The 19,665-nt window shown below is 39.1% G+C and overlaps 1 protein-coding gene across 1 annotated transcript in view; it reads right to left on the bottom strand.

Annotated features, from left to right (window-relative positions):
- The window catches only part of SYTL5 (synaptotagmin like 5), a 51,288-nt gene that overhangs the window by 4,128 nt on the left and 27,495 nt on the right, over positions 1-19,665 (bottom strand). Inside the window, exons 6-13 of the mRNA XM_058800118.1 lie at positions 19,385-19,514; positions 17,242-17,371; positions 15,161-15,267; positions 11,200-11,292; positions 7,321-7,386; positions 6,176-6,354; positions 4,749-4,851; positions 2,436-2,597 (exon numbers count right to left, since the gene is read on the bottom strand). Coding sequence (XP_058656101.1) covers positions 2,436-2,597; positions 4,749-4,851; positions 6,176-6,354; positions 7,321-7,386; positions 11,200-11,292; positions 15,161-15,267; positions 17,242-17,371; positions 19,385-19,514 — 970 coding nt within the window. The remainder of the gene's footprint in view (positions 1-2,435; positions 2,598-4,748; positions 4,852-6,175; positions 6,355-7,320; positions 7,387-11,199; positions 11,293-15,160; positions 15,268-17,241; positions 17,372-19,384; positions 19,515-19,665) is intronic.

Raw genomic sequence — 19,665 nt, 5'->3', positions numbered from 1 at the left:
GCTCTGACTTCCCTGGTGGAGCTGGGACCACTCTCAGCAGCCTGGTGCAGTGAGAGCTGTCCCTGCCCGTGGCAGGGGATGGGAACAGGGTGATCTTTGAGACTCCTTCAAACCCAAACCATTCTGTGCTTCTGTGATATAATTTCTGTACATGCTTCAGTGCTTAGGTTTGGGTAAAATGAACCTGATTCTTCAGGTTCTTCAGGTTCAAAGAATCAAATCTTCCTGATTTCTTCAGAGGGATGAAGGACATGGATAAAGGGAAAGGTACCACAGAAGCCTTTAAGGAGTTGTTTATGGAGGAAGGTCTGACCTGTGAATGTGGAAGAATGTCTGACCTGTGAATGTCTGACCTTCTATGAGATGTATTCAGCTTGTTTCCTGACACCCCACAAAGGTTAAAATTCTATTGTCCAGAGAAAACAAGTGAAAATCCCCACCAGGAATTCATAAGGTGTGCACAGAGGGTCAGCATTGCCTTCACCTCACAGACTCCAGGCTGAGGCACTGACCACTCACTGGGCTCAGTCTGCACCCAAGGAAGGGACAGAGAACAAAGCGATTTTAGCCACAGCAACAGGGCCCTTTTGTGACTTTGAAGCATTTTTACAGCAGCACAGGCACTGCTATGTTGCTCTACACACTGAGAAAAACAGTCTTGTCTGACCCCAATGTCCAATGCCAGCTGCTACAACAAAGCACTAAAGAAAACCTGCAGTAAATGGCTGTGGAATAATTTACACATCTACATTTTGCCAGTCAGGCAGCTCACTTTTGGCCTAAACTAAGCGACTTTAGGCTCAAGTTTCCCATAAAGGCATCAAAGGTTTTTTTTATTTAGTTCTGCTTGTGGACAAGCAATTGTGTAAGTCCTAATGCCAGAAAAAAAATTTGTCAGCCTCTCCTCCAAATCCACATGACTCTGTTCTCTCTTAAGCTGCAGAACTATTTCTCTATTTTTTCTGACTTAATCACACTCCTCTGGAAAACAGATCTCTCAATGCTCATAGAAGAAACACGTCTTCAAGTCTCCAGCCTTTTCACTGAAGCAGCTAAATGATTCATGATAAAACAAACAAAGCACTGTAATGAATCCCAGAGAATATTTGATTGCCATTCCTCCATTCCTGTCTCTATCAGGGGTCCATATAGGAGAACAGTGTGTATTGTTTGCATGGATATTAGCCAGTGCTTCTTTTAGTAGTAATAATTGATTTTTTTTTTAAATATCATCCTTGCTGATCAAAAACTTTAGTGTTCTAAACTTAGAACAGTGTTCTAAGTTTAGAAACAATGTTGGTAACAACTTAGGAGGCAGACAAGACCAATTCTGTGTTTGCTTTCTTTGACAGTAAAAGAAGTAATTTAAAAATCCTTTTAATAGTATTGGAAATAATCAGACACCACCTTCCAGCTGGACTGGCTGAAATGCTTAGTGCCTCATTATTTATTTTGCTCAGCAGGAGAGCTTCATTACTATTTTGGTTATTTTTCTGTTAAGATTAAAAGAAATTACCTAGAAATTAATTACAGAGCAAACAGATTCATCTCCCACCTGATAGAAAAGCAGAAATTAAACACTCTCTCCTGAAACCCAAAAGATAATATGATTTCCTTAAATGTAATGAACACAGAAAAACCAAATCATCTGGTCAACCGTGACAATATTAGCTGCACACTTTATATTGTTTTTGAAATTAGAAAGATACTCTTTGTTAAATGTCACTCTAAACCCCTGGAATTCCTGGGGATTACGGCTGCTGCAGGAGCAAGCACGAGAGAAGCCCTTAATCCTCTGGTTTACAGCAGCTCTTTGAATCTCTTCCAAAAACAAAAAAATGAACACCATTGCCAAAGCAGGGGAGCCCTGGGCACAGGAGTCACCCTGCCCTCCCCTGGGTACAGGGCTTGCTCTGTTTCACAGACCTCTCAATCTGCTGGCTGAGCAGCCTCTTCTTGTGCTTTTCTGTTTAAGGTGAGTTAGAGATATTAAGAAGTTGTTTTGTCACATCTGAAAGGTGTAAAGCACTTTGAACTGAAAAAAAGAAAGCTTGTTTCTTTAATAACCTCTTAAGAGTTGGGTAAGGGGAATGGTAGGGAAGTTATTTGTTTTATATGCTATTTTAAAAGATTAATGTATTTACTAAGTAATTTTTTAAATTGGACTTTACTACTTTATTGGGCTTTATTACCTAAAAAAAGCTTTATTTAAAAGTTTTTTTTGTTATTGTTTTTAGTAGCCATTCATATGTGAAAATTTCATGAAGACTTTAAAACCAGCAAGCTGTTACTGAATTAAGAATAAATTTGCTTTTTTTTATTGTCATATCATACACTTTAAAGTCCTGCTTTATAAAAAAGTTCCAAAGGAAAAAAATAACTAATTCTTGTTAAATTTGCTTCACAGCACTTTCACCAGTCCTGGAAACCCTTACCTTGGGCTGGAGCACAAACCACTCATCACCCTGATTTTCAAAGTTCCAGGAATCAAATGGAATTTCCACTTCCCCAAGGAAGCTGTTGCGTCCAAATCTGTCATAGTGCCAGACAGAAACCTGCAGGGTCCTGGTTTCCAGCTGTGAGTGACTGATGACATACTACCAACAGAAAAAGAGAAAAAGAAACTCTCAAAATAAGCAGAAATAATATTTTCCACAAATTCTTTTATGGCTCTAGCTCAGTTGCACCAAGCCCAGAGCAGTTAACAAATGGAGCATGAAAGAGAGATTTGTTTTCCTTGCAAGCAAGATTGATCCAGCCAGAAAGTTCAAAATATTATTGTGAAATCTTTGCTGTATACATCCAGAGATAATTTGTGTTACTATCACTATGGTGGCTTTGGTTTTGGTATTATTTACTGAGTATTTATGACTATAAAGTAAATTACGATGCTTAAAAATATGATCCTACAAGTTAATTCCCTACAGGTTTATATAAAAGAAGCAGATCAACATCTAGGTTGATAAAAAGAAGAAGCCCCACTGGTTCTTTCATCCCTAAACAGATGGTTAACACTGCTTTCCAGAAAGCAACTACTCATTTCCAATTTTTTCTTTGTAGCTTACAAAAACTTGTTCTGAAAACACATCCAGCAGCATCTGCAAGGCATGCACTGAGCCTATCAGTAACCATTGTTGGGTTTGAAAGCTGTTAAAAAACTCATGTCTAGCTATTAATATACCAAAGCTATTAAAAATCTCACATCCAGATACTAATATATCAAAGCTATTAAAAGACTAGCATTGTAGTCTAGCAAATACACAGAAAATTATAAACATCTGGAATTCTGGCTCTGCACACTCTACTTTTAGCAAAAAGCCCATTATTTCCTTGACATTCACCCTTCTCCTAGTGTTAGCTGAATAAACTGATGTCTTATTTTTGCATCAGGAACAATTTTTGGACATGGACAAATACTGTCCAAAAGCTGAATCAGTCGGGTCAGTTGGCAAATTATGTACAGATCTATCTACAGTGCCCAACCCTAGATGCCAACTGTTCCACTGTGAGAAACCTCATATTCTGCAACAAGGGAGTAAAACTCAAAGAGGAAAGATACAAGACAGATTTAATTCTTATTTTCTTTTTTTTTTTTAAACAGGATTTTCAGTTGGGATGAACAACTCTTCCTTACCTACACACATTTTGTTATATTCTGTATTTCAAAGAAATTTCTATGTCCTATCTTCACCCTGCAATTATGTTTAGTGCTATATTACTTGATAAATAAAATCTAATTCTCTATTTTTTTTCCCAGTTCAGGCAAGCCTTAATTTTACTCTATACCATTTAAAAATGAGGCTATAAAAATTCTCCCCTTGGCAAGCAGCATGGCCAGAGTGTGTGGGCCTGCAAAATGGTTTTGTAGCCAGGCCAAGCCAAGAACACCAGCCAGGGAACATCTATTTGCCTCTATTATAAGAAACTTATTTAAAGTGTAACTGAAATTAAAAAAAAATAAAAAATCAGGAGAAACTAAAAGGAGTTTCTGGTTCCATGGTAGCCTGCTGGATAACTCTTTCAGTGGGTAGGAAAGGGAATCGAGGAATTTTGAGGTCAAGATGCCAGGGAGGCAGTGAAGGGGCAGCAACCCCCTCATTCCCACCTGCACCACAGAGCCAGGGAGGTGAATGAGAAGCTGGTGAGGAGCTCAGAAGGTTTCAGCCTCTCTGGTGGAGGTGGGTGAAGGGCAAGGAAGGAGAGAGCTGTGGGCACTGTGTCCTCAAGAGCATCAAGCCCACTGCAATAGAAAATTACCTTCATCACAGGTTTTAAAAAGACAAATAGTGAAGCAGATGCTAACATTTTCTTATCACAGTTAGTTCTGCTTTAGAAATAAGTTATACGTCCCAGAAGAATTCAGATCTTACTGCAAAATGTTATTTTCTCTTCTAAATCCGTTAGACAGGAAGTTCTAATCCAGCTTTGTTTCAGCATCAAGCATATAAAATCTTTAAGGTGGTTTTAACAACTCTAAGCTCAGGCTAGATGGGAACATCAACAGTTTTGAAAGAGATCTGTGGAAATTAATGGAATTTTTAACCATAAAGGAGAGAACCAAACAAAAGTTTCTTAATGCTGAAAGCCAGAAATTGCAACTCATAGGTTTGGTAGATGCTTTTGCTTAAACACCTTCCCTTTTGAGGCATTTCTTCCAAGTTCTAATCCCTGTACTGAAACACATATAGAAAATACCTGTGAGCACAAGTGAAACATTCATCAGAGCCTGAGAGAGAGAGACTCCTCACCTTCAGTGTCTCATTAAATTCTGGGTTGGTGCTGTTACTTTTAATTTTGGTCTTGCGCTTACTCTGGCGGGACTTGTCGGGCAGGAGGTAGGCTTTGACATAGCTGCAGAGCAAGGAGCAGAGAGTTAGCCAGGAGTATAAAATTGAGCACAGACCTGACAGAAGGTAGGCTTTTCATAGCTGCAGAGCAAGGAGCAGAGGGTTAGCCAGGAATGTAAAATGACCAGTTTGAGCACAGGCCTGGCAATCCTGCATCAGCAACACATATGAGGAAATTAATTTTTGCAGTGTGAAGAGTGTAAACACATCACAGAGAATATGCAAAATGTGGAGAAGTATGGCCCCCTCCTTACTCCTACAAAGGTTAAGTTAGATAAGACCAGAATAACAAAAGGCAGAGTTAAATTAATTTATTTATTCTCAGAAATGCAACAAACTTTCCTAACAATTTCCCTTTTGCCATATATGATTACCAACTGGTCATATATGATTACCAACATATGACAAAATATACACTAAAACACAAGATAATTAAAAACTTGTAATTTATATGCCACAGATCAATCATTATTAGAGATACTAACTGTTACTTTCTCATGAGGGAGTTTACATATTATACCGAAAACTATGATAAGGAACTCAGAAAACAGCTGGGATTGTTTAGCCTGGAGAAAAGGAGACTCAGGGGTGACCTTATCACTCTCTAAACTCCCTGCAAGGTGCCTGTGCTCAGGTGGGGTTGGTCTCTTTCTCCAGGCAGCACTGACAGAACCAGAGGACACAGTCTTGAGCTGTGCCAAGGGAAATATAGGTCAGATGTTAGGAAAAGGTTTTTTACAGAAAGAGTGATAAAGTTCTGGAATGGTCTGCCCAGGGAGGCAATGGAGTCACCATCCCCGGATGTGTTCAAAAACAGACTGGATGTGGCACTGGGTGCCAGGGTTTAGTTGAGGTGTTGGGGCTGGATTGGACTCAATGATCTTGAAGGTCTCTTCCAACCCAGTGATTCTGTGAATTTTGTGAAAACATGGTATTTGCAAAGTGAGTATATGGGCAAAAATACAAAGTTATTTCCATTTTCCTTGCCTCCAGAACATCACTCCTCTCATATACTTCAATTTGACGATGGAAGTAAAAGAAATTTGATGCTGCCTGCCTATACCTTCATACTTTTTTCCCTTTTAGTATAAAACAGGTTGGTAATTTAAGCACTCTTACTGTTTCCCCAGAACAAGTACATGTTGCCTTAAGAAGCACACATGAAATGCCCTTCCCACAGGGAGCCCAAACCAAGCCGTCACCAAAATGCTGCTTGTACCAGCTGGATCCTGTGAATTCCCAGGCTTGAGTCCCAAGCCCTGGTTAGAGCCAGGGTGGGATGTGCAGGGGACACCCCAGCAGAGCTGAAGGAAACTCTCAGTGCTTACGGGTCTGTCCTTTGCTTCCTCTCATCTGCAATGGCCAGGTTCCTGCAGCTCCTCACCAGGACGTTGAGGGCCCCTGTTTTGTAGATGTAGCTGATATTGAGGAGGATTTCCCCGCTGACCTTCACGTTGCCATAGTCACCAGTCTCACTGTAAACACTCACCATGCTGTTGATGCTGGTCTGGAGGGGAACAGAAAAAGGGCTCAGAGCCTGAAACACTCTTCTCTTCCCCAAAATCTGCTATTTTTATTTTTATTTTTCCATAAAGCTCCAGCCTTGCAATATGGTCACATTTTTTTAGGACTTGCTATGGAAACAGATATATATCATAGAACAGAATTGCCACGATTTGATGTGAAGGGAATAAGAACTGTAGTTAACACTAGTTTAAATGTCTGGGTGGATGTTTTTCCATGCAAGACTTAAACTTATTTATAAACATGACTGAATTTAAATTACCACCTCTTAATTAATATATGGACTGAAGAGCAGAAAGGCTACATAAATTGGAAGTTCACATAAGCTCCAAGCAGAACAACAAAAATTTAAAAGTCACTTCTCTGGCTCAGCTGTTCACCTCATTCTTAGTGAGTCTCCTAAGACAACTGCTGGCAGAGTCCTTGGGAAAACTTACAGAGATACTTCCCATAATGGAAATAGTATAAAACCACATTTATTTAAAGTGACACCTGTCTCTAATTAACAATTCTAAAAGAAGGAGCAAAATTCAACCCCTACCCCATTTCTGCATATTTTGTAAAGTAAAAAAAATTTTATCAATAACACCACAATTTTTTTTTTTTGCTACAGCATAATATATCATCCCTCAATCCCTCTTCCTTCATAAAATGCAAATAATTGCTATGAGGATTCCCTCTTCCAAAAGTTTACGTTTAGGAAAGAACTGAATATTTTTTAAAGAAAACTGGAAAAATATGCACACTGCCAGAACCAAAAACTTTTGAAAAATCTGGAATGCATTTCCTTTTGATTCATTGAATAAAATTGCTCCAAAACAGATATAACCACCTAAATTCTGACACCCAGGAACCTTGCAAGACAGCCAGGTACAGCCTTCAAGAAAAAGGGAGAAAAGAGAGAGAAACCTTAAAAGTAAGCTAGAGCAGAGGATTCAGGATAACTCACAGTGTCACCATCTGCTTCGGGAACATTTAAATATGTCCATTTTCTCTCAGAACCTTCTGGGGAGTTCTTTAAGGAAGGCAGTGCAAAAGATCAAGAGAAAAGAGCATTAGACTGATAAGAAAGAGTAAGTGCAGTGAGAAATCTTTATCTACATAGAAAGGTAAAGGAAGTTTGTATTGCAAAGCCGTGGTGAAAAAGCAAGAAAAAGGTAACACCAAATGAGAGAATTCAATATTGAAGGATGCATGGTTGAAAGAAATTACATAGAAATGTAATTACTGTATCATCTCTGTATCAAAATAAAGTTATGTTTTAGAACAGTAGCTCAGCAGGTTTGGATTCATAATGGAGTACATTGGATTTGTTCTCATTTACATGTGCATGCCACTCCTCCCTGAAGCCAGACAAAATCTAAGAATTCCTCTATTTGCAGCACCAGTGCTTTTGCAAGAAAGGGCAGTTTCTCTGTGGAGTTCATAAGAACAAAGGACAATTGCACGAAAATGTTGAAAAATGTCACTTTTTGGGGGAAAAAAAGGTGATTCATTATTGGGGGAGACTTTTTCCCTCCTCTGCTTGGCAGAGCAGGATCTCACCAACTGTGTCTTGATCCATCTCCTCCCTGCCAGCTGCAGGGAAGGGCACAGTCCAGGGAAAGGCAAGTCCAGCCACACAGAAGGAATTGGTTTGTGACAAAATCCAGCTCTCCAAGCACCCTGCCCAAGGCCCCTGCAGCACAGGAGGCTCAAGGGATAAACAGTTCTGTGTCAGTGTGGTAAACAACAACAGACAGGAAAAAGCACTATTTACATAAGCAATTATTACCCATAAATTTGATTTTATTCCCCATGTAGGAAAAATAAACAGCAAAAAAAGGTGGGTTTGATGTACTTATGGTGGCTGGCTTTATCCTTAATTAAGAAATAAATACATAAAGAAAAATGCTTGTCCTTTTAATACTTTTTATAATTGTCTGAAATTCCATTAACTGGACTGGTTAAAATTACTGGAGAATAATCAACACATACCAACCAATGTGACATATTCCCTCCAATTTCTAACATACCTTGAGCTAAATTCCAGCCTTTACCATTTATACATTTCCACCTCTAAAATACATAAAAATATCCTTTTACAATGTTAGGGATTTAACCACTCCAGTGTTTTCTAAAAATGCCTAAATTATCCCTGCAACAATTTGTATGCCCACTTCAGAAAAAAACCCAAGGTTATACCAATACAAGGAGGTGGATGAGCTGTTTTCTACTCCAAACACTTCTCTCTCTAATCCAAATATTTTTTTTTTTCCTCAATCTTTATGTAAGCAGGCAGTAAGGGATAAATTGCTGGGTTAAAAAATGCCATGATAGTAGATCTGAAACAAATAGATGGCACCTGACCCTTGAATTCATGCAAACACAATTTCTGAATTGCTTGCCAAACATGAAGAAAATTATTCAAATTTAGTAAAACTTGATAAACTTCACTTTTTGCCCCCCACTCCCAGACTCTGTTCTGTAGAATTTACACTGGACATTGCATACAATAAATGTAAAATCCCTAAGAAAAATATTCATATTCCTATTTAGTAAGTAGCAAACAACATATGAAAGACACAGAGTCTCATTTTGATACCTCAATAAGAATGATATTTGTTTTACATCATATCTTATTCCTGCAGTAAAGCACTGTAACATTTTAGTCTCACTGATGTGGTGGGTCGTGACAGCACCACATAAATATGTGGAGGATGAAGGATGAAGAAAAAACTAAATTTTTAAATTTTTAAAACAGTTCATGCAATAGCATTGGGAAAACACAAAATAGAAGACTAACAATGAGATACAGGTTCTCTTCAATGCCACTTTCCACTTCCAATTTTGCTCATTCATGTTGCAGGCAGATTTCAAGTGTATTTTATCCTTTGTGATATTTCTTTCTTTTCCTCAATTATTCATTGTAAGACTAGCCATATTTATTTCAAATTCAAGAAAGAAAATAAACAAAAAGTGAAAAAAGGGAAAGGAAAGGGAAAGGAAATGGAAAGGAAAGGGAAAGGAAAGGGAAAGGAAAGGGAAAGGAAAGGGAAAGGAAAGGGAAAGGAAACCATAGAGTTATGAGTCTACTGTTCATTAATAAGATTATTTCAATGTGACTTAATAGTTAACAGTCATTTGACAGATAGCACAGGATAAAAAATATACTGGTCAAGAAGGCTCAAAGGCTTAAAACAATCAAAGTGAAGGTAAAAATATGATGGGGAAATGTTAGTAACACATTAAAGGGGAATAAAGAAATGAACCTGTAAAATTGCCCTTCTATTGCAGGGAGAAGCAGCTGGCCATTCACAACTTTACCATTAACATTACATGCAGTGACATTAAAAAACATGTCATGGTGAATAAGGAGAAACAGAAGCATTGAGATGTGAGATTATCTCAAACCTACAGCCCTGGAAAGGCTGCACTTTGCTTAAGAGAAAGGTCAGAGGGAAATCTACAGCAAAGGACAAAACCCAGCACATGGACAGAATGCTGCCTGAAGCACAGAGGGAAGGATCTCTAAATGCAGTTCCTTCATTAGAGAAAACACTTAAGCCCCTGCAACCCTCCTATCAATATCCAGAGGAAATGAAAATCATTCTGTCTATAAAATCCCTGGGACCAGCAAGCACAGGAGGCTGTGAGTCACTGCCAGCCTGGGCTAAGTGGGTGCAATTAGCCCAGAGTGCACAGGCTACAGGTGCTCAGATGTGCTGTGTCTGCCTCTCTGAACAGCAAAAACCAGAGGGAAAAATGGTCTGACAGAGCAGATCTAAGAATCAAAATGCTCTGTGAGCTTAAGTTCAGCCAACTCCATTTCTTTGGGATCAAGAGCTTCACTGGGGATTTCCTTGGCCTTCCTTGCACAGAGACTGATGGGGTGCACTCTAGAAAGGACAGTTCTTTGGTTATTGTCATAGACCAAATTTTCTCCTCCCTTTTAGTATTCAGACTCATCTTCATCCTCTTCAGCACTCACACACTCTACATAGATTTCGTGGCAGCTTTGTGCAGTCCAGAGCTATTCTTAGACACATAAAGCCATAAATAAGAGTGGCCAGAGAGGATTCTCTGAAGGTATTATTAGTTGCCCACAGATCCCAAAAATGAGGTACACAGCAGATAGCAATAAACTAGACATGTCAAAGGCTGCTTTTATTATCTATTTTCTTTCCCAGTGATTAACAGACTGCATAATGAACAGCAGAACCTTCTTGTACCACTTTTGTTGCTACCATCAGGTGCAGCCACCCCTTTATTGTCACCAACCTAATCCCCAAGCACCTCTCCCCTGCAGTAAAGGGAAATACTCTCCAGATGTGGGTGGCATAGGAATCATGCCATGAAGAACGAGAGAAACCGAGCTGAGGGAGGGACAATGATTCCATGGAAGTGGGATATGTGCAAACACAGACAAATGTTTGTGTCCCAAGAACTGAAAGATCAGAGAGCAGTTTGAGATGGACCATCCCCCCCAGCCCCGTCTCTGTTTCAATTTAATTAAGATCAAGTGCTCCTCTGCAAAGCTGAGCAGTCACACACTGCAAACACCTTTGGCTTGCCTTCTCCACATGTAAGCTTGAAAATAGCCCCAGCATATGAAGAAGTCTGCTAATGATATGCAAAATAGTTTTCTCTTTCCATGTCCTGCAGAGAACAGCATTTTAGCTTTGAGCAGCATTAATACTATAATAGAAAGTCTATCTGAATGTTAAAAGATGTTTCTCAAGTGTATAATGAAAGATGAATGTGATAAGTGATATGAAACAATTTCCTTTCTGGAGGAAATATGGTCTTTTGTGGAAGGACAATGCATGTATTCTACCCAAGATCTTACTGTTGATAATCCACTTGTCATATGTTCGTGCTTTCTTGGATAACAAGAGGCCACTATGTCATCAATATCTTCTTCTGTTTCATCCAGATAGCCCTAAATGACAAACAGGCATTTTAGTTGTTGTGTTCTGCACTGTGTTTGGTCAGCCTCTGTCACTTAATTTTGGTTCATAAGTTTTCCACTTTAAGAAGATGGAGTTGGATGCACTCAAATTCTGTTCTGTAAAGGAATTTTGGTTCACATTTTCCACATCTTTGCACAGACACAGAGCATAAGGGGAAGAGACAGCTGTGGTTTCAGGATTCAGTTAAAGAACTGAAAATCTTCACACATAGACTTCATATCTTATATAGAGCCAGTTGATTAGCATTTTAAAAAGTAATTAAATTTCTGTATTGTATTAATAATTAAAAGGTGGAAAATCAGTAATTGCATAGCTTCATATAGGTGCTTGAGTTTTAATAAGCAGGACTGAAGTTTATCTTTAAGCTATATACAGAGAAAATTGCTCATTTAAACACAGCAATGAAGTAAAACCTAAACCAAATCTTTAGATGTGATTGGTGGTCCTAATGGAACTCTTACTTAAAATAACAGGAAAAATGCCAGCAGGCAATTATAATCCTATTAGGCATAGCTTGGAAATCTCAGTGTTTCCCTAAGCCTTATGGCAGACATATTTTGAAAGACTTTGTTTTTAATTTTAATAGAAGTCAGATTTTCAAGTTCCTTATATCTGCTTTGCAGCTATAAAAACTTCACCTTTTGACCCAGCTCATTCTCTATTGCTTAGCTGCCCTCACTCTTTGAAGCTAACCAGAGAAATACTGGATTCAAATTCAGGAGTCTCAAAGACTTCTGTGTTAATCAGCAAAAACAGAGCAGGCAGAAATGCTGCTGGAGAGTTGAATTCACAGTTTGCATAAAAAAATTTGCAGCACATTTGCCATAATTTACACGAACCTGGCTGTTACATCTCTTCTCCTTTGCTCCAGTCACTGAACTGGATATGAAAGCACCTAAAAGAGATTTTCTAATACTGCTTTCCAATTGTTACTGCATATGTAATATTGAGCAGACGGAAATCAGAACAAGCTATCAACAAAATTTACATACTGAAGAAAACACTTAGTTTCATGTTCCTATCATGAGCTTGCTCTGTTGGTCTCTTATCTTTCTAATCTTTTGAAGGCACTGTTAGTACCCCACAGAAGGAAAAAAAAAAAAAAAAAAGAAATAATAGATACCTTAAACTAAATGAAAGGAAGAACCCTTGGAGACCTAGGCACAACAGCAAACTATTTCAGGGAGACAGACAGCTGAATCATTCAAAAGTAAAATCTCCCAGAAACCTGAAATAAACAAGCAAAAAAACCCAACAAACCACTCCACCTGTAATTTCTATTCTCCTCATTAAGATCAGATTCTAGGTGATGTAATCTAGCTTTAAATTTGGAACAAGAATATAATTTTCTTACTTGCCTATGGAGCAAGAAGAAGAAATTTTATACATGGAAAACTCTTTTCTTTACACTGTTGTGTGCGTACCAGTGAACTCGAAAATAAACAATGCTACATTTTTACTGCAAAATAATTAAACAGAGGGGGGGAAAAAAGTAAGGCAACATTTTCAGATTTTGTGTTTCAGTCTAGACACTCAAATTCTAACATTGCTCCACAGTGTCCTAACATGTGCTGAATACCAATTTCTGCCTGCAAGCAGAAATCTGAAACTTAAAAAGAACAATTTACTTTAATATTTAACTTACTCTCTTAATTTATTTTGCACCAAAAAGATTTCATTTCTCAGGAGTTGTTACAGAACTGCAACTATGTAATTGGTTGCTGCTATTAGCTTATTAAAGTTGAAGCTTGTAGGATATTAATCAGATGGTCTCCAGTGGGGGCTATAAATGCACATCATCCAATTACTCCTAAAAAAGCAGCTGAGCATGCAATGAAAACTACTTGGTCAGGAATTCAACACACACCTCTCCAGAAATGTGCTCACATTTGAACACAACACTGGATTTAGCTGGTTCCCCATGCTCCTTGATAAATCTGTACCACACCATGTGGGTTTTGGGGCTTGTCCCTTTTCATTATCAAAAGCTATATTAAATAGAGAAGCAAATATCCATTAAATTTTCCAGCTGATTTCTCTGTGTGGGTAATGGTTTCCCTGATAAAGGTGGGAGCAAAGGAGCTAAAAGCTTTTCCCATCCTTTCAGCTGATAAATTCCAGCAATCTGCATATCTTATTGACATGTGGCATCTCCCATAGCACTGCTGTCAGCTCCCATCACCCAGGAACAGGAGACTGAAGGACCTTAGCTGGAAAAGAAGGAGGTGTAATTCCAGCTTTTCTTAGGCTGCAGGAGCTGTTGTTACCATCATACACCTTTCTTCTTTTCTCTTACATCAAATAAACTAAATTCCAGCAGGAATACATCTTTTATCTCAAGCCACTACTTCCATAATAAATATGAAGACTCTGAAGGACTCCTGTGAGACAAACTACACTAAATGAATGTGGTAACACAAAAGCTGATGAATGCAATCAATTCATTTCATAAAACAGAGAAAGTGAGGGTATGGGTAAAAGCAGAGATCTGTGACTCCTGTTATGAATGAATTTTAGAGGGAAATTAGCACCAGACTCTAGAGCAGCTAAATCAAGGTTATGCCACAAGAGAGGTCTCCTCTGCTAGCAAAGAAGCTACAGAGTTGCAGAGATGCAATCTGAATTTCATTCAGTCAGCAAGAAAGAAATACAAAACAAAATCTCTGATTAAGAAGAGAACATTTAAACAGGGAAGGAAAGCCTCTCTGGATTTGTCATCCCCGGCAGCTGCCTCAGAGAAATATCTAATTTGTAGCAGTGAATTAGAGCACAGAACAGATATAAAGAATATAAAGTTTGCTTTTTTTTATTTTGTGCTTTTCTTCTGCATTATTTTCCAGCTTCTTAACAAAGAACACATCAATTTTTTTATTACAATTTTAAAATTAACCACTTATTTTTTGAAGTTTTTCTTCCACCAACCCCTGACACACAGGAAGGTCTTTTGTTGATTCCTCAAAGATTAACCCAAAGCAATGCTGCAGGCACATTCTCTGGCTGCTACTAACCCAAGAAAAGATGGAAATCCCAACACATGGTTTTCTACCAAGACTCTAATTTCAACACCACAGGAAGGGGAGATATCTGCCATGGCCAATGCTCTTCTGGAAAGAGCAAATGGAAGGGTGGGGCTATGACAACAGGCAAAATGCATCAGCTACCAACACACATTTGGAAACTTTAGAATAAACTGTGATTAGGTGAAGAATTATTTAAATAACTCCCTCCCCCATGCATAATTAATAAGCTTGGATGTTCTTTTATAGCACTGATGCACATCTGCAAATTGCCTGTCTTGGATATGTGCATAAGAGGAGATGGAAGTTGTGAATCCCTTCAGGAAAAAAAGCCCATAGAATACACAAAAAAAGGCATGGAGATGTATGGAAGAGTCAACAGGAAGATAAGGCAAGCAACATTGCCAGAAGAGAAAGTTGGGCCTTCCTGCTAAAATGGAAAATCAAACCAGACAGAGAATAAAGCCTTTAAACGATGAACTTTCTCAGCATCAAAATTAAAACTTATGCAAATATGAATTAACAGAATTTTGGAGCATGGGCAATTTAGTGCCTGGAATTTATTTTCAAGCTAGGTTTCTTTCATCTGTGAACTCAAACACCCAGCAAATTAACAAAAAATTGGAACCATGACTGTTCATTGAAATCACTCTACAGCAAACATACTCAGAGGATGACACTATTAAAAAACTCATTAAATATCCCTGGAAGAATGTCCTGCCTTACCCACATTTTATATAGATACATACACAGTCTTGATTTCATTGGTCCAAACAAAGAGAATTTCCAGCAGATGAAAATTTCCATATTTATAACTCACCAGTTCCTGATCTAAGGCACTAGGTACAGATTTGCTTCTTATGCTCAGGGTATCCTCATTTCCTTCAGAGAAAGATTCACTCAAATCTATCTCAGATCTGCTACGGTCTGGGAAACAAAAACAATTTAAATGTTTGCTATAGTTTTTACAGAAATATTCCATTTCATCTTCCATACAAGTATTTTCCCAACCCCAATGTTTTTTTAACAAAAAAAATTAAAACAATATTTTAAGTATCTGTCAAATCTATGGCAACTGAACATCACTATGATAAATGGAGAAAGAAATATGCTTTCTGATGCTGCTCAGCCTTCTGGGCAATAATTTTACCCCTGTAGTATTTATTTATCTACTTTAAATGTCTTCTGTGGTTGATACCATGGATCATCAAGATTTTGACTTTGGTAGGCCTGCTAGCCTGGAATGCTCAGGTACTCCCAGTATATCTCAGTTGCCTGGAATGTTGCAAAACTCACTGTCCAAGTATTCACAGTGATTGCCACATCTACCACCACCACTAAAAGCTCCCCAGCATCTGCATGAGAATCAAATACCTGGGGATACAAAAGGATGTAGAAAGTATTTCTGTCATTAGCAGTGTTCATGGTGTAGAAATTAGGAGGGAAATAATAGTTTCAAGAGCTCCAGCAGTTTCTCTCAGTCCTACAGGTCTCTCATCCACTCTATAGCATAAGACATAGAAAATCTTTCTCTAAGGCCTCTTAGTCCTCCCCATATAAGTCTTTTGTGTGACTGTTTCAATATATTTAGAAAGAGAAGAGGGGGAATTTTTGCTTCCTAAATAAGTAGCCATCTGTAACATCTCTGCCTGGAGTTGCACTGAACAATACTCTCAGGGAAACTCTGACACTTTCAAGCTGAATTGTCTGAGGTAAAGAGCATTGCCTCCTTGGATTAGCTCTGCGGGATGCACCTCTGGGTTCCTGCTTTGGGCTAAATCCAGCTACAACAGTGAGTCCTGCTGTGTTTCAGAGAGAAGCCTGCACACCCAAACCCACCCCATGAGCCCTGCAGGAAGCTGACTGAGTGCCTGGGGGAAGCAAAAAACTGCAGGGTGCTCCTGCCTTCCATTTCAGAGAGGAAAAAAAGGATTTCCAGCCACTACTGCAAAGTGGCTGTGACAGCACCTTCCTGTGTGAGCCCTTTCTAGCTACCAGCCTACAATGAAATGAGGTAAATTACAGATGGATTGGCTTGTTCAGAGCATCACTTATAAAAATGAACAGACAAGAAGTCTGTGAGGGGCTTGTTCTCTGACCACACATTGTTTCCCAAATTTGCTTCTGGGCAAAGTGGCTGTGAAATGTAATGGCAGCATGTCACAGACATCTTTTATGAAAAATCCTTTCCTTAGGATTTTTCCTCCTGAGAAGCTGAGGCCTCAGGAACAAAATGTAAACAACGTTTATCTGCTGCTGTGGAATGCAACAGGTGCATCTGTGATTGGTCTAATGTAGTTATTTCTAATTAGTGGCCAATCACAGTCAGCTGGCTCAGACTCTCTGTCTGAGACACAAGTTTTTGTTATCATTTCCTTCTTTTTCTATTCTTAGCTAGCCTTTTGATGAAATCCTTTCTTCTATTCTTTTAATATAGTTTTAATTAATATATATAATGAAATAATAAATCAAGGCTTCTGAAACATGGAGTCAGATTCTCATCTCTTCGCTCATCCTCAGACCCCTGTGAACACTGTCACAGCAGCAGCAGAGTAATATTATATACTAGTAGTATTTCATACAGGGGGGACACACAGAGAATAACTAAACAACATGCAGTTGTGAATGAAATCTTGTAACAACTCTAAGAGAATGTGGTTTACCTAACAATAATGTTGTACCAATGTTTCTGGGATAAGGATTCCTATTTTTAATGTAAAACTTGTGAAGGGGTATGAACTTGATTAGTAACAGGGAAGTGTTTTCAGAATGAACAAGTGTATGGAACTAACATTTGGTTTTCCAACATGTTTCAAGAACAAAAGGAGAGGAGTCACAAGAATGGGCATAATCCTGTGATAATAAAGGCTGCCACAAAGAAGAAAAAGACTTAATACTTGCCTGATGACAAAGATATCCTAGAAACTGCAATGGAAGGTGTTCCAGATGGTTTCCTGCAGTGCTTCTTTACTAAATCTTCAGGTACACTTTCACTTGCTGGAATAATCATGTCATTTTCCAAGCCTGTGTCCTGTCCAAGAAGAAAAATGCACAAGCCATAAATACAAAATCTAAGTTTATTCGCTATTAGTTTATTAAAAGCATAACTTTCATTAGATTACAGAGCCCAAAGCTCCTTTGACATCCGGTCTATTACTAAATATATTTAGATTTCAGTCTAATCTGCTTTGCTTAGCACTGATGATGCATAAAATTAGCACAAAGATGCAATGCTTGCTTACATTCTGAGTTTGCAGCTGAAAAATCAGAGTAAAGTATCAGGGAAAACAAATACTCAAATCTATTAGAAGCTCACTTAGCTGATAAATCAGGAAAAAAAGGGAGAGGAGAGGAGAGGAGAGGAGAGGAGAGGAGAGGAGAGGAGAGGAGAGGAGAGGAGAGGAGAGGAGAGGAGAGGAGAGGAGAGGAGAGGAGAGGAGAGGAGAGGAGAGGAGAGGAGAGGAGAGGAGAGGAGAGGAGAGGAGAGGAGAGGGAGAGGGAGAGGGAGAGGGAGAGGGAGAGGGAGAGGGAGAGGGAGAGGGAGAGGGAGAGGGAGAGGGAGAGGGAGAGGGAGAGGGAGAGGGAGAGGGAGAGGGAGAGGATGTGTTTTGTACTAGCACAATGATTTCAGCCAGGGCAAAACCAAAAGCACTTGAACTAGTTAAATTATATCCTATACTTTAACCCCTAAATTAAATTTATGGGTTAAAGTATAACCCCTTAAATAAAGCCAATATCCTTGATATCATTCTGACCTCTTGCCTACTTGTAAAAGAAAAGCTAATAACATAACTCCATCTAAATGAAATGGATTTTTCAAACAAATCTAATGCACATGAAAGTAAGTTAGTTGATGTGCCAACAAGAACATAAATAAAACAACTATTCATTTATTCACAGCTCCCAAAACTGCTCTTCATATACACTACCCTAATTTTTTATTAGGAAAGACCACATATTAGACTAAGTATCTGGAAGTTGGAAAGAAAATTGATATGTTCAAAAGGGCTCTGATCTAAACACTCATCTACCTTTTTTCCAAACTTTAATGGTAAATACCCTGCAAGAGACCTAACAGCACACGAGAGGAAATGTTCTGATAACATGTTTATCACACATTTTGTGTTATGGAATTATTTATGCAGAGCTCAGTGTCCAAATCCAGAAAAAACTAAAATCAGTTTGGCCTGATTTTCTGCAAGGGCTGGACTTGCAAAATTCCCCTTAGCAGTCAGTGGGAGAATGCTAGATTGTGCATGCTTGAAAATTATCCTTATTTTACAGCACTTACTCAAGGCTCCAAAGTTCCAAAAATGCTTATTCCTTCCCTTGTGACTCCCAGTTCAGAATCTGTAACTCATTATCTAATGTTGGACATCCAGAGCAATTTTTAGGCAAAAGAGAAACTCCTGCCAAACCAAAAACCGCCTCACTGATAACAGTACGAGGAGCTCTGCTCTGGCAGGGACCTCCACAGCAGAACTGAGGCAGAAATCAGACTTTCTCTGTCAGGCTCATCCTTATCAATGCTGGGTTGACCCTCAGCCAGAGGAATAATCTACAATGACTCCATGATTTCAGAAGGCTGAATAATTGCTTTATTAAGCTATAACATATTATTTTACATGCTATACTATACTAAAACTATACTACTAATGTATTAAAGAAAAACCCACAATCCTTTCAGACAGTCATGACAGACAGTCATGACACATGTCACACCAATTTGACCTAATTGGTCAATCAGTCCAAACAACCATCAGCAGAGTCCAATTAACAAATCCTGTTGGTAAACAATCTCCATAACACATTCCACACATGCCAAATATCAGGCACAGTAAATAGAGATAAGAATTGTTTTCTCTCCTCTCTCTGAGCTTTCTCACTGCCTTCCCCAGGAAAAGTCCTGGGAGAGAGAATTATGTCTCTCTCTGTTCAAAGAGTATGCGGATAGCACATATCCTTACTCTCCTGCAAACCGGCCTCCCAGGGCAGATCCAGCCCAGTGCCCCCGTTTGCTCCCCGAGCCCAGTGCCATCCTTACCCCGCTGCAATCCGCGGTCATGCTGCGCTTGGGAGAGCGTGCCAGGGAAGCCTTGGCAGTGCTGCCTCTGCCCCTTGCATGTCCTGCAGCAGCCCCTGCACTGCTGCTGCCCAGGGAGAGCGTGCTGCCTCTGCAGGGGAGACAGAGGAGGGAAGGGTTATTGCTCTGAGCAAAGTCAGCCAGCTCATTGAGCAAACCATGGCAAGGAAAGGGCTGTGCTAACTTTGTGAGAGTAACAGAGCCCTGGTGGGCTGGGGGATCACCTGGAAAGGAAAAAAAAT

The sequence above is a fragment of the Ammospiza caudacuta genome, chromosome 2 (genome assembly GCF_027887145.1).
Source record: "Ammospiza caudacuta isolate bAmmCau1 chromosome 2, bAmmCau1.pri, whole genome shotgun sequence".
NCBI classification, from domain to species: domain Eukaryota; kingdom Metazoa; phylum Chordata; class Aves; order Passeriformes; family Passerellidae; genus Ammospiza; species Ammospiza caudacuta.
The sequence above is the reverse complement of the archived record's forward strand: the minus strand, read 5'-3'. Positions and strand labels throughout refer to the sequence as shown.